The 14,256-nt window shown below is 40.6% G+C and overlaps 1 protein-coding gene across 5 annotated transcripts in view; it reads left to right on the plus strand.

The window, feature by feature from the left end:
* LOC110834074 (Supervillin) overlaps positions 1 to 14,256 on the plus strand; it is a 138,091-nt gene that overhangs the window by 102,079 nt on the left and 21,756 nt on the right. For all 5 annotated transcript variants that reach the window (XM_087350297.1, XM_022072866.2, XM_087350296.1 and 2 more), the window contains exons 13-14: positions 11,718 to 11,981; positions 13,620 to 13,746. In XM_087350297.1, coding sequence (XP_087206423.1) covers positions 11,718 to 11,981; positions 13,620 to 13,746 — 391 coding nt within the window. The remainder of the gene's footprint in view (positions 1 to 11,717; positions 11,982 to 13,619; positions 13,747 to 14,256) is intronic.

Genomic DNA, 14,256 nt, shown 5'->3' on the forward strand with positions numbered 1-14,256 from the left:
CCTTCTATTCAGGGCGTAGTTTATCTCCGTGATGGAATGCCATTCTGTTAACATTCGCTTTGATGAATTTGATATCGTGCAGATTGTCTTGTTTTAAATATTATTTGCGTGCAATGGACTTATGTTGTTTTAATAGGAGTTTCGGCGGGCCCTTGTTGATTACCATGAGATGACATTTTTCCTTCTTACGTTATCTTTCTGTTTCTTATAATTAAAAAATACTACATATATTATAGCGATGTATAAGAATTCGGAGTTTTATTATCGTGAAATACAAAACACCATCCTGATTCCTCGTTTGTTTTTTTCAAGCACTTTATAAAGCAGAACAGTTGTGTGTCATATTTCGATTAATATGTATATTCGCTTCATGGTGATCTCTGTTGTAATCTGACAGAACTGCTTCTTGCCCTCCTTCGCCATTTTTAACCATCTTTACAAACATAAAGTTCTGTTTTGACACCAGTCGTAGTATGTGAAGTATCGTTAAATAAACAGTAATATAAGTATGTCTTTTAGACTCCTTGTACTACTCTCATTTCTTATCTTCTGGCAAGTGCCTGTCTTATCTTTTGCGTTTCCTCGGTACAAGTTTTAGGCCAACTAAAATTACTACCATGTGCATAATTAAATTCAACACTCATATTGTGAATTCTTCTTAGGTGGTGATGAACTGAGAATTCTTTTATTTAGTTGTGCTTACTTAAAGCTGTTAAGGACGCAGACTAGGGCCTGTACAGCGTCCACTGATTCGATTATAAATGAATTGGAAGGGATATGAAAAGAAATGGTCGTGTCCTAATGTGAGGTACTATCCCGGCATTGCCATTAGAGACTGAGGAAAATCATAATAGCCTTTCTCCGTGCCGAGATTTGAACGTGGGGCCTCCTGAATACAAATCATGAGTGCTACCCACTCGCTCTCGACGTTGTAATAAGAATTGTTGGTTTGAGACATTCCTGTTTCTTCCATTCACATCCGTGTCGTCGTTTAGGAAAATTCGTGCTGAACTGAAGAAAACACGAGATTGGTTCAGATTATAACCTGACACATGCAGGAAGAAAGATTTTCAGAAGAGAAAGCTTGACAGGAGGACATTCTCTTTATATGCCATGCAGGCGTTGCCACCTTACGTCCAATAACAATACCGGCACCTCAGTCTGATAATAACTCGTGGGTCAGAGGTGATATGAACTTCTGGGAGAGGGAGCAGGGACCTCTGCCCCATTAGACTATACGTTGCATCTCGTTTGCTTCCCCGCACTATCGTTTCGACAGCCCCGAGGTAAGTGAGATCCTGTCGGCTTTGAAATGCGTCTTCACACGCGTTTATGTGAAGCGTGTGTTCAGAGAACCGTTTTTGTCGGGGAATGTGCATGAAACGTGATGGGATCCATTTATTGGTGGCTCCGGACGCCTGGGCGTTATGCATAACCTTTGACAAGAAAGTAACACAACTTCATATTATTGGACGATGAACTTAATTTTCTTCCAGTATCGGTTCTAAGCTGGGTCTGGAGTCGCGTTACGCGCTTGCTTTTTTAAGAATTTATGAGACTTACTTACATCGTAATAGGTGTTACAATCACACGATTTATGGAGAGAGTAAAAATATTTCATTCCCAATCAGCATCTTTACTTATTAGCTAATTTGATCCTTTGGCTGTGTATCATCTCAACTGCATTATGAAGAGGGTGATGGACACAGCTGCATTACGAATTGATTTTGTGTTTATCGACACGTTTATTTTCCCATTATGTTAATTTGACCCATTGTCTACTACCGTAGATAATGTGATATATAATGTAATAGATAATATTAAATACTACTTTACATGCAATTTCAAGTTTCGACATTGACAGTTTTCGTTTGGCCCAGATATAATACTGAAAACTGTCAAAATTGATTTTATAACATCGTTTTGAATTCGTAGAATTAAAAATGTTCCAGATATTTTGTTGAATTCATTGAGAAAACAGTTTTCATCGCATTTGTTTACATTGGCCATGTTATGTAGCGCTAATAATATGAATCGCGCCTCCTGTTTGTCGCCGGCTTCGAGTTTTACAAGAATATTACTTTGAGACTTGATTGTGGAAAAGAAGCTATCAGTGAGATTTAATTCGTGCACTATTTGAAAAAAACGCATGTGAATTTGAATATCATAGGCTTGTGACGTAACGTCAACAACAGATGCCACTAAGTAAGTGCTTTCAGAAGCATAGATAGAGATCAGACACTTCGTTACAAATGAACGATAACTTATGAAATGTCATTTAATTGGGCACTAAATTGATGGATGGCCTAAGGATGTGAACATGTTCGTATTGGAGTTTGCTTTCCCATATACGGCATCATGTGGTGGCCCGTTTGTTGCGCGTGACTCTCGTACTAATGGTACAGACAGGCTGACCTGGCCTCGTAGTGACCGACCACGTTATAATTACGGACACTTTCCAGCAGTTTGGTTCGGTACGTTAATGTTGTGCTGTTCCCGTACGTGTAAAATTAATCGACTTTGCCAGTCCCTTATAAGGGAACAAATTTGTTTTTTTGCCTCGAAAAATGTTGAAGGTTGTTACTGGTTCATTTTGACGGAATCCTTTTCTGTGGTTTTACAGACCACGTCGTGCTGTCGGAGAACTGAAACTTAGAAGGCTTTGGTAGGCTGGGCATGTGGCTCTGGTAGACCAGACAAGAAACGAAAGTTGGAAGTCCGAGGAGGGACTGGAGAACAACATTGAGATGGATGTTAAGTTTTGAGGATTTGCAGTGAATGGATCGCGATAAGTGCCGACTTGATGAACTTCCGGATTTTGCTACCATGTAGGCCCAGTTAGTTAAAGCTTTAGTTATTGTCGTTCGGCTTGTACCTCCACTTACCATCGATGTAGGGGGAACTCGCTCTTATTACGATTAACGATTGCGAATGTTGAAATAGGACATATCAGTAATAATGAAACTAAGTGATGGAGGGTTTTTAAATAGAACTTTGAAAGACCTGAATTTGTTAAAGGAAGAACATTTAAGATCCAAGCAAATGTGTGTCTTTTCCACTCTTTCTTTATCACATGCCAGACAGACACGTGTTAGAGTTTTATGGAAATTACGAGACTCTGCAGTTCCTTCCCGCATGCAACGTGGGCAGTTTCTTCAGTGGCATAAATATTATAACCTCGTCCTTAGGTAATCGCATCTCCATTGTACAGATCGACTGCAGTCGATTTGTTTAGGGATTGTTTCTGATCTGTTTCTTTTCTTGTCGTTAAGGTTGCTTTAATTCAGGTTTGTTCTGAGTTGGCTTTGTTTTTATTACCTTCAAGGAATTTATGACAACGTTTGAGAACTATTTTTTTCTTCTAAGGAAGTGTGATCCAAGTAACAGCATCATTGCTGTTATGTATAGATTTTTGAACAGTAAATTTCTTATGTCTTTGTCTCAGTATATAACAGACTACTTTATAAATACTTAAATGTTTTTTAGAACTATGTGTTATAGTTTCCCGAGGTTCTAGCTGTTTACTTTCTTTAGATCCACGCGCAGGAACCAAAGCATTCGCGTGGACTCTTGTTAGTTACAGCAATGGAAGTCGTCTCAGACTGTCTTCACGAAAGTACTGTTCTTACTACATCTGAATTTTGTATCCATCCGATGTGTTTAATTCAGTGTATAATGTATGTGAATACAAAGTGCTACATCTCAGTGACGTATTTCAAAAATAAAAAGTCAATTTTTGGCAGTATCTACGCAAATAAGGTTTGTCACTTGCGGTACACTATTCCAGCAGGTGAATTTGTGTAACTGATAAGAAAAAACAATACTGCACGGAACATGATACAGTCCTCGGTTGTTTCACTGTAAGAATCAACTTTCACCAAGAAATCATTGTATTCACCTTCGGAATTACTACAGCCTTGCTGGTAACATCGTTCCAGCGTGTCGTCAGACAGCCTGAAGATCATTAAGTCAGATTACGTGCTTATGCACCGCCTTGTCTGAAGTCATTTGGGTTAATGGCAGAACCGATCTTCAGCTTAACTGTAAAAGTACTACCTTAATGTGTTTTTATTTTGTCATGCTAGAAAATTCGAAATTCTGCTCTTATCGTAAGACAAGGTTTCCCCCTTTCCGTTAGTAGACCGACCTGTGCTTCGTTGTAAGCGGTCGTTTCAATGCCAGCGTGAAAAGTTGGATTAATTTAAAGAAATACAGCAGTGTCTTCATGATAATTAGATTTCTTCCTTTTAATTTTCGACTGAAACTTTCACAAATCTTGCCTTCATGCATGGTACATACCACGTTTTTCTCATCCTGTTTTATTGCTCAGCGTAATAACGCAGTGCGTTCACTGATAAAAGTTGAACGCAACTGTCACTTCTCGGCTCCCGCAGGAACTTATATAAAAGGGTAACGACTTTATTGTTTTGGTGGAGCGATACGAGTCAGGTATTTTATCAGTTCATTCCTGGAGCCAGAAAGTGACATTTGCGTTCAACTTTAGAAATTGGTGAAGAATGCAAAATGTTATGAAACATTTTATTGTTCAGTATCCTCCAGCGTTCTCGTACTTCCTCGCTCTTAAGAACAAATGTTCTCAGCATTTTGATTTTTTAGGCACGTGGAGAAGTATTATGGACGTGCGCTGAATCAGTTTATCTATTTATATACTTCGTTGCGATTTGACTAGCCGTCGGGTATTGGAATAAAGAAACTGAAGATAGGCAAGCGTGAAAGTGAAGATTTCTGTCTTCTGGGTTGTTGCGCCGTGTAGTCTGGTCGATGTCAACCAACGTTTCAGAGGTCATACTGCCTCCGTCATCAGAGTATGAAGATTTCCGTCTTCTGGGTTGTTGCGCTGTGTAGTCTGGTCGATGTTAACCAACGTTTCAGATATCATACTGCCTCCGTCATCAGGGCGATGAGTATGAAGATTTCTGTCTTCTGGGTTGTTGCGCTGTATAGTCTGGTCGATGTTTACCAACGTTTCAGAGGTCATACTGCCTCCGTTATCATGGCGATTCATCGCAGTATGACCTCTGAAACGTTGGTAAACATCGACCAGACTACACAGCGCAACAACCCAGAAGACGGAAATCTTCATACTCACCGCTGTGTCGCCCTGATGACGGAGGCAGTATGACCTCAGAAACTTTGGTAAACTTCAACCAGACCACACAGCGCAACAACCCAGAAGACGGACATCTTCATACTCACCGCTGTGAAAACCTCAAATCTTACATAAGCGTGAAAGTGCTGACGTAATCAGTCTGGATCGATTAGTTAGAGCAGTGCCTCGGGCTCAACTTTATTTTGGTATCTTGAGGTCGGTCATTACTCCCCATTGTGCCCCGTGTGGGATTTTCCCTTGGGGCTGAAGTAGCGATCTCAGTAAAGAGTTCCAGAAGTTCACAAACTTTGCCTTCATTCCACTTCTCGTTGGCTATCGAATGGTCAGTTCGCCTGACCTTGTCTGTGAAGACAGGGCGCTCTTTATATGCTATCCTGTTTCCAATTTCATGTTGGGAAATTACTTGTTATTGATTTATGCTGAAGCATTTCGGCGTGCGATGTTTTAAACCAGATATCTTATTAATCCTTCACACACAGATTATAAAATGACAAAAAGCCGCATGTTTCTTGCATGTAGCTTGAAGATGGCGATCGGAATTCGCCAAAACACGAAGCCTCACAAGTTTTGCCATATCATAGGTAAAATAACCGAGTCCTTGGTTTGTACCTAGGTCTGATTGAATTGTCTTTCGAGTTAATTGAGCGAGACCATGATGAAATTCTGTCCCAACCTTTGTTTATTTGGACACAGGATCATGAAACAAGGCGAAGGTGACTGTCTTCTAGGATGTTGCACCTTGTACGCTCGTAGAAGTAACCGACGTTTCAGAGGCAGTAAGCACCTCTGAAACATCGGTCTATTTCTACGAGACTGCACGGTGTAACATCCCAGAGATATGGTAATTTTCATACTCGCCGTCATGAGAACCTTAAACATCACGTAAATTAAGGCGATTTCGATTACATATGTCATGTGGGATGTGGTTAAAAATAAATGTTCAGTCATACGTTTGTATTATGATTGTGTTCACAATTAGTTCACAGTGTAATATGAAAATTAACATCAGTAGCATCAAAAGGAGAGTAGCTAATTCATTTGGAGTTGAACTACCTTAATAGCGTCTACTTGTTACTGATAATGTTGGCAAGATATTGGGCGAATGTGTTAACTACTTGGTATTAGCAGTAAGTGATGAGTGGAAGAATTGTGTAATTGGTGGAAGTTAATTGAAAGATCCCCCAACACAAGTGGCTAACCCAGAGTTCATAGTAATAAACATTTGGACTCGGTAAACACCACGAATTTCTTGGCGATGTTGCTTTCCTGGGTTATGACGCAGGTAGAATCCTCGTTCTCTGAAACGTTGGTATCTGCCTGAGTGTACAAGACGTCATAACTCAAAAGAAGAACATCGTCATCTTCACCGCTGTGAGCACCTGAAATGTCACAGGGATTTTTTTAGCCAGCTAAGTATAAAGTTTTGAATTGTGGTCGTCCGCTATGAAAGTTTCTTGACGTAGCGTTCATAAGTAGCCTGTTAAAACGTCCATGGTCCATGACGGCTCAACCGTCATCCGTGTATCCTGAACACAGATGCAGCCAGAACAGTACTAAATCGCCGGTCCTCGCGTGTTGAAAGTACGGAAAGCATTTTCAGTAAATTTATCACAAATCGTGTTTATTGATTTGAGGAAATAAGGTAAAATTTACACACGATACTGATACAGATAATCACTATACGGACTGAGTGAGCTACTTGACTTTTGGATGATGATGTCAGTGCTTTTTAATAGTAACATGGCGTCACATGCTCAGACATAAAACTGCACTTACTGAATTTGGTCACCTTATCAAATAACTGCTGTAAACGTAATGAGCTCCCGGAAAACTTCCTTCCGTCGGTCAAGGAAGCCGCCATTAACACGTGGGTACATTGCTCTGGTTTTACTGCTTTGAAATACCCTCTATTTCGAAGCTAAAAGTCTTCTTGCTTGATCGACGTGCTGTTTTTTTTTTTTTTTTTTTTTTTTGCAGATGGCTATCACGTTCAGAGTTTGAATTCTTTTGGTAACTAACGGTAGCTAAGCTAATTAAATTATTGGTTACGGACTGGATAACTTGGGTTAGCTTCCTGGCAAGGCGTACTGTAGACGTACATATGAAAAGGTGGCCTTTTGTAAGTGTCTCGACATACAGAGTGATTCAATAGTCCCTGTGGACACACATGGGCCCTAGGTGATGCACTCTGTATAAAAGTTCGTGGGGTGAGTTTAGTTTATTTAACTTTTACAGACTAAAAACTAATGTGTGACTTCATGGTCTAGCCCGTCCGGTCTCGAGTCTCCTCCCCTCCCTTAGGCCACAGCGTTTGAGTCAATGGACGGGTTTTTATAAAATTTGGTACGAAAGTTATAGCATTATGGGCTACAGTACTATGGGGACTGTGTCAACTTCTGACGTGGGAGCTACATTAACATCAGTGAGTGTATAGTCTTGAAATTGTTACAGAAGTGTGTTTTTTAAAATAACGAAGTTTTTGTCTGTTGTAAAATGACGTGGTGACCGCCCGGCATCTGTGTTTAGCTTTCGGTGTGGTGATCGTGGATCGATCGAATGACTTATTGGGGCGGGCAATGAAATTTCGTATTCAGGCAAATCATAAACGTACCTCCGGTTCTTTTTACATATTAAGTTACAAATGTAACGACGTTGCGAGTCAGGCGTCTGTTTTTATGTTCGACTATCCCATCTGTGTAAATACAAAATGCAATTTTATCTGTTTCGTATGGCTGAGAAATTACTCTCGCGCGGAACGAAGAACGTAAAGTTGAAAGTGTTTGAGAGAACCTGGTGCTGAGGCGAGTGTGTGTACCTAAGAAGGAGGAAGTAACAGGAGGCTGAAGAGAATTTCAAGTGTAAGGCTTCATAATTACAGGCCCTCTCTTCACCGTATGTGTGAGGGCATGCGTCGATCGTGGACTAAGCGAGAAATGGAAGAACATTTAGTTGGCAAACCTGAAGAAAGGAGACTGCTAGAGAGACGTGGTCTTAGATACAAGGATAATATTAGAATTGCTCTCAGAGGAAACTGTTACGAGGGTGTGGGCTTTATTCGTCTGGCTTATGATATGAATAGTGGGGGGAAGTTAACCTTTCAATTCTGTAACAGGAGGGAAATTTCTTCACGAGCTGAGAGACTACAAGTTTATACTCTTTAGAGTTAAATAGTAAATCCGTGGTTGTGTAAAATTATTGCAGTATTTGTTCGGAATGTTGTGAAAGTAGTTTGAAACGAACAGTAACGGGATATGGCTTCTTGAAAGCATTATTCTGTAACAAGAAATTGAATTACGTGGTTTCCTATTGCAAGATTCCTTGTCGTAACTACTCATATTTCATATATTTATTACCGGTCAGCATTTTGATGCGATTACTGATTATGTTTGCCATTTTTATAAAGTGCAAACGTGATTTCACATTTTAAACGGACAACAAAAAGTGATAGTGGAACCACGGTTCCGGAGAATTAGACGTAAATACGTCTATACGGAAAGGAAGTTTATATATTGGATTTATTCTAAGTATTTCCTTTATCATGCTTTACAATTGAGATAAGTTTGATTAAGACTTTGCTTATTTAACTTGAATTAGTTACGCCTATGATGGGTCTGTGGTAGATGAATGTAATGCAAAGTAATGTATTGTAATGTAAGGTAATGTATTTTAATGTAATGTAATGAAATGTTTTATAGGTAACAATAATTCCGAGTAAACAATTGACGTTTCCAAGGTAACATAACAATGCAGTTACACTTTTTCCTTTCACTTTTTGCCGAATGACATTTACCCGAAAATATAGACGTATTTACGTCAAAAAGAAATGTCATAAAAGTTCCGAACCTTGAAAATCCTGTGAGCATATTTCTCGTGGAAACTTCAAGCGTGGTGCCTGGGTAAGATCGGTTTTTTTTGTTTGTGTGGGTTGTTGAAGCCGGCATATGAGGAGAATGCGATGCAGATGTAATGCATTACAGGTGGAAGACCTGTGACGTATGCAAGTCCATGCAGGAATCGTGAAGAAGACCCATGTTCTGTATGTGAGCGTGTATAATTTCCCGTTTTGGCTGTTATACGTCCAGGGGTCGTAACTGATGTTCGTGTCAGTTGCCAGGTTAAGTGCAGTTTAGACACACTGTACAACATTTTAAAGTACTTTCGCTACCGTTTTTAAGTTTATGAAAGAAAACGTTTTCTCAGAGTTAAACTAAAGCAAAACACCCCAATCACTTAACAACTGTTCAGTTGCAAATAAAGAATGGGGCATATAGCACGCGTACGGAGACGAGTGCATACAACATTTTAGGCGAGAAACCTTGAAAGTAAGATACCACTTGCAGTGCCTATGATAATATTAAAATACATCTCTAAAGAATCTTGAAGGTGTGAACTGGATTCAACTGGCTTGGGATATGGTCGTGAGGCGGGCTTTTGTGAACTTTGTTAGTTGCTTGTCTGCTCAGTTTCTTGCGTAATACTCTGTCCATGCAGTTAGTTGGCTAACTTTGTTGGATGGACATGTCGAATGATAAAGGCCTCCTTCAGTTGCCAGTAAGCTAACCTGTGTAACTCCATTCGCTGTTATCTGCTAATAGCAAATTGACTAGATTCTGCATTATCAGTACTTCCTACGTAGCTTTGGCTAGCACTGGGCCTTCTCAACGTTTCAGTTCGTGTTCATGTGGCTGCTCCGTACTGGACTGCATGTGGGATAGTTTGTGACATGGTTAACTCTTCTGGGTCTGTGAGTGACGTAGGACCCGTTATTTTTGAAAGGTGGAGAGATGTCTGACAGCTTGGTGTAAGTCAGTCGATACCTATCAAACGTCTTTGCCGCACGTTTATTGATACTTCTTGATCCGGTTGTGTAAAGTTAGTTTAAAGCATGTCTGGATCTTCTTCAGAACATAGAATGTTAGTTTTATTGCGTCTGAACGTCTGTCGGGTGTGGTGTATAAAGAATGAGCTTGGTCCGCAATCCATTACGTAAGTAAAGTAAAGTTTGTCCCACTATACGCCATGTAGGCATTTGGGGTGATTGGAGGTATAGCTCCTCTCTTCCTTGACCTCGGCACTAGATAGGGGTGAGTGGTCAGCATCATGCCCCGGCCGGCTTTACCCCCGGGAAAGGACCCCGGTACACATTGTAGAGGAGGCTGGGTGAGCCCCAGAGCCGGTCTGGACGCAGAGGCTAGAGGAAAAATCCTCCGCCCCCGTCGGGGATCGAACCCCGGTCGTCCAGCCCGTAGCTAGCCACTATACTGACTGAGCTATCCCGGCTCATATCCATTACGTACTTAACAGAATTTCTGTTGTTGAATCTGCTTTCCGCATCGGTTGCCATATTCAGATGAGAGCTGTAGCCTGCTTCCAAGCTTTGTGGAGGATAGTCTTATAGTCGTGCAGAGCAGTCCAGCTTCATATAAATATGCATAACACGGATTACCAGCTTGTACGACGAGAAAGGCATACAGAGTGTCTGAACTAACAGCTGAGGAAGTAACTTTTACTTATCGCCTCGCCATATCAGTTTCGTGTGAAATTACGTTAAGTTTATTGTCCAGATGTCTTCTTTGTGAATTCTAACCGAAGAGTAGTGTGGTATATACCGCGCTGCGTGTAGAAAATTCTTTTAATTTTAAACTTTAACATAGAGGACAACTTGACTCGTGTCGGGAAAATTGTTTAGTTCTTGGCGGTAAGTCATGCAGGTCCTGCCAGGAGCCTGGAAGTGACAGTTGCACGTTCTATAAAACCAATTTAATTCCCATCCAAAATGAGAAGTTCACGAAATATCACGGCAAGTCAGTATCATAAGATTCTGATAGTCTTTGGGCTGTTGCGCCGTGTAGTCAACTGTTTATATATCGATATTTGGAAGAACATGCGGCCCTTCCTCTATGTTCAGGGTTGAAGTGAGGACCACTACTGAGGTTGAGGGAAAATCTCAAATCCTGATTGTATCTTAACTATAGCATTTGCACAGAAGTAAACATCAGGATACTGCAAATTAATCCATTGAATCAGTTGATAGCATCAGATTATTACTATTAATGCACCTAAACAACAATTAAATGCCGACGAGTCTTCTGCTGATTATGCTGATAACAGCCCTCCAGAATTAGTTTTTAATTTGCTATGCTGTCATTGTACTTTGCAAATAAGTGAATATAAAATCCGGCAGAATAAAATTCCATGAGCCAGTTGTATCTGTCTTCAATTGTCAGGCTATTAACCTTACAATGTCATGTAACATAATGTCATAAGTTAACATGTATGAAGATTAGAGTAACTCAGTCAATATTTTGAATATATCAGAAACATCTTTAGATACCACAGACATGGATCATGGTCTTTGTTAACTGGGGTTGCATGTGGGGTCTCTTTTGACATCCCCAGTTCTGCCCCAGACCTGTCCTACTCGAACACAAAGCTGGTCGTATTCTTACATTGGGTTGTTCCAGGCGCACACTTGTCAGTGAGTGTTTCTGGTGGTGGTATTTAGAAGTAAAAACTACCTGTATGGACACTGTTGTTGGTATTTTTCTTAACTAATTTTCTTGTGTTTTTCTTGTTCTGGATGTAGGTCAGACTTGTCAAATCAGCAGCAGCTGCTGTTGAAGAAGAGTCGAAGTCACTCGTCCGTTTCGTCCAGCAACAACAACCAGCAGGCTTCCAGTAAGTTCCTGCAGCCCTCCACAGAGGAGACGAGATCCCATGCCTTTGTGGGAGAGGATGAAGGGTTCGTGAGAGGTGGGATACGTCGCAGTTTTACGCAGCCACTCACCGAACAGGAACTTCGCGACACTGATGAGAAAGAAGTGATGAGTGGCACTAGTATCGCAGAAAGGTATGTAGGGCGGTGTTAAAAACAGTTCATTTTGTTCCCACATTGCAATGGGCAAATGGAGTATTTATTCACAATTTACAGTCTTTCTTTCAGATGCCTGTATAAGGGAGCATTAGCAGCTTTGTCACAACATAAAATGGAAAATTAATACACTTTTTCAGTGAATACAGCCGTCTTCTGGGTTGTAGCGCCGTGTGGTGTGGCAGAAGTTTACCGTCATTTCAGAGGTCCTTGCTGTCTCTGAAATGTTGACAAAACTTCTACCAGACTACACAGCACTGCAGTCCTGAAGACGGCCATCTATGTACTTCCTGCTGTAAGAACCTAAAATCCCTCTTTTGCAATACCTGAGCAAATGACCCACTTTTAGCCACTTCATTCGTGTTATGCTGATTAAGCATTGTGCCCTGTTTTGACCAGTGGAGAGTTTTGATCTTGTTCTGAGTAGTAATCTGATATGAATACTGTGCAATTTTACCAGTTCCATGCTATCACATTACATAATGTGTCTGTTACCTACACTCGTTTTTACCTAACAGTCCGTTTGGCTAAATAAATTATAGTAAGGGGTCCGCAGTGGCCGCGCGGTCTGAGGCGTGGGCCTTGTGCCGCTTGGTCGCTGGGACTGTGGATTCGAATCCCACTCAAGCCATGGATGTTTTTTTGTGTTGTGCTGTCCTGTGTACAGGTAGAGGCCTTGGGACGGGCTGACCCCTCGTCCAAGGAGTACTACTGAATGTCTATAGATCAAACCAACGAAAAAGTTAGGACCCGCAGTGCTCAGGCACTTAAAGAATGCTTCGTTCCCTGTATCCCAGTATCCGATATCCAGTAATTATAGTACAGACTATGAGTGTGTCTTATCAAGTTATTGGCTCTTTATAAGGTAACAAAAATAATGTTAACTTCAGGTATGTTAATTACACAGGTTAGAGAAACAGACCATAGCATTATGCTGGATGGCCTTGGCAATATCTTATCTTGTTGATGTCTTTCTTCTCTGTTGTGAGGTTAGGTTGGTTAGATACTAAAGAGTCCACATGGTAACACACACACATACCACAATCTGTGAGAAAAATATCAGTGCCTTCACCACCCAAGGACCTCAAATTTCATAATATTAATATTTTTTATCTTATTGCAGTTCTTCCCACATCAGATAATAAAAAATTCGTTTTCGTCATATGCATTCTCCATGACAGAAATTTAGGGACAATATTGATGTAATATTTATACAAATTGATGAAATGTATTTTGAATATTTACACTCATTTCAAGTAATAATTGATTTTAGTTGGTTTTATGTACCATAATAACATTATTTAAAGGCTGAACAACATTTAGTAGTTGAGTGCTCTAAAAAGTAAAGCCTGCCTGCTACACGCTATGGGGTGCTTGAGGGTAGAGGAGGTTCAGCTCCTGCTGGTTCTTGACTTGGCACTAGATTAGGGTGAATGGTACTTATTGGATGGGAGGCTGGGAGGGCCCAAGAACTGTTCTGGACATGGAGGTTAAAGGAAGAATCCTCTAATCCCCTGCCTCTGCCAGGAATTGAACACCAGTCATCCAGTCTATAATCATATGCTGTACTGACTGAATTACTCCAGCTCTAAACTTAAGTTATTCTGGTTGTCACAGATTAGCTGCACTCCAGAAGAGTGGTCATACAGACTGGAGAAAGCGTGTATCAAAGCTCAGCGCAGAAGATGACCTTACAATCATATGCAGCACTACTCAAATAAACCACCACCATCTTGTCAACCATGTAAGTGTTTATATTCAGTGGCAGGTGTAATGCATTCAGTTCCGAAAGTTCGGAGATTAAAAGAGAAAATATGTTACTGATTGCGGATTTCTCAGAGGATGGCTGGGCCAGGAGATGAAAAAAAGAGTGCCCCTTTTATGAAGCTGAAAGAGAGGATCAAGGGGAAGTCTTTGTCTTTGGAGAGAAGCTTCTTCTGTTCTTCTAGGGCTTCCATGACCCACCAGGGAAAACCTGACCCTTTTCTTTATGTTGTTGACCTTTGTCATCACTGCCACTTCCCTGATGTTCGCACCCCTGCATCTGAATTTCTTGGCAGAGGATGCTGGTGCCATTTCGCAGTATATAGTGGCCCATGTTTACAGTGCATTCGGCAAAGCCTTCCAAATGTGAAGAATGCTTTGTCTCACTTTTTTTTTTTTTTTTGAATTCATATTGTCAGTAACCATCTTTTCATGACATTGAATTCAAAATAACCTCTGTTTTTGTTCCAGTGTCATTAAATGAGTATGA

Source organism: Zootermopsis nevadensis, unplaced genomic scaffold, assembly GCF_977971745.1.
Source record: "Zootermopsis nevadensis isolate Lab colony 2312 unplaced genomic scaffold, Znev_1.0 Znev_ptg000017l, whole genome shotgun sequence".
Lineage (NCBI taxonomy): Eukaryota > Metazoa > Arthropoda > Insecta > Blattodea > Termopsidae > Zootermopsis > Zootermopsis nevadensis.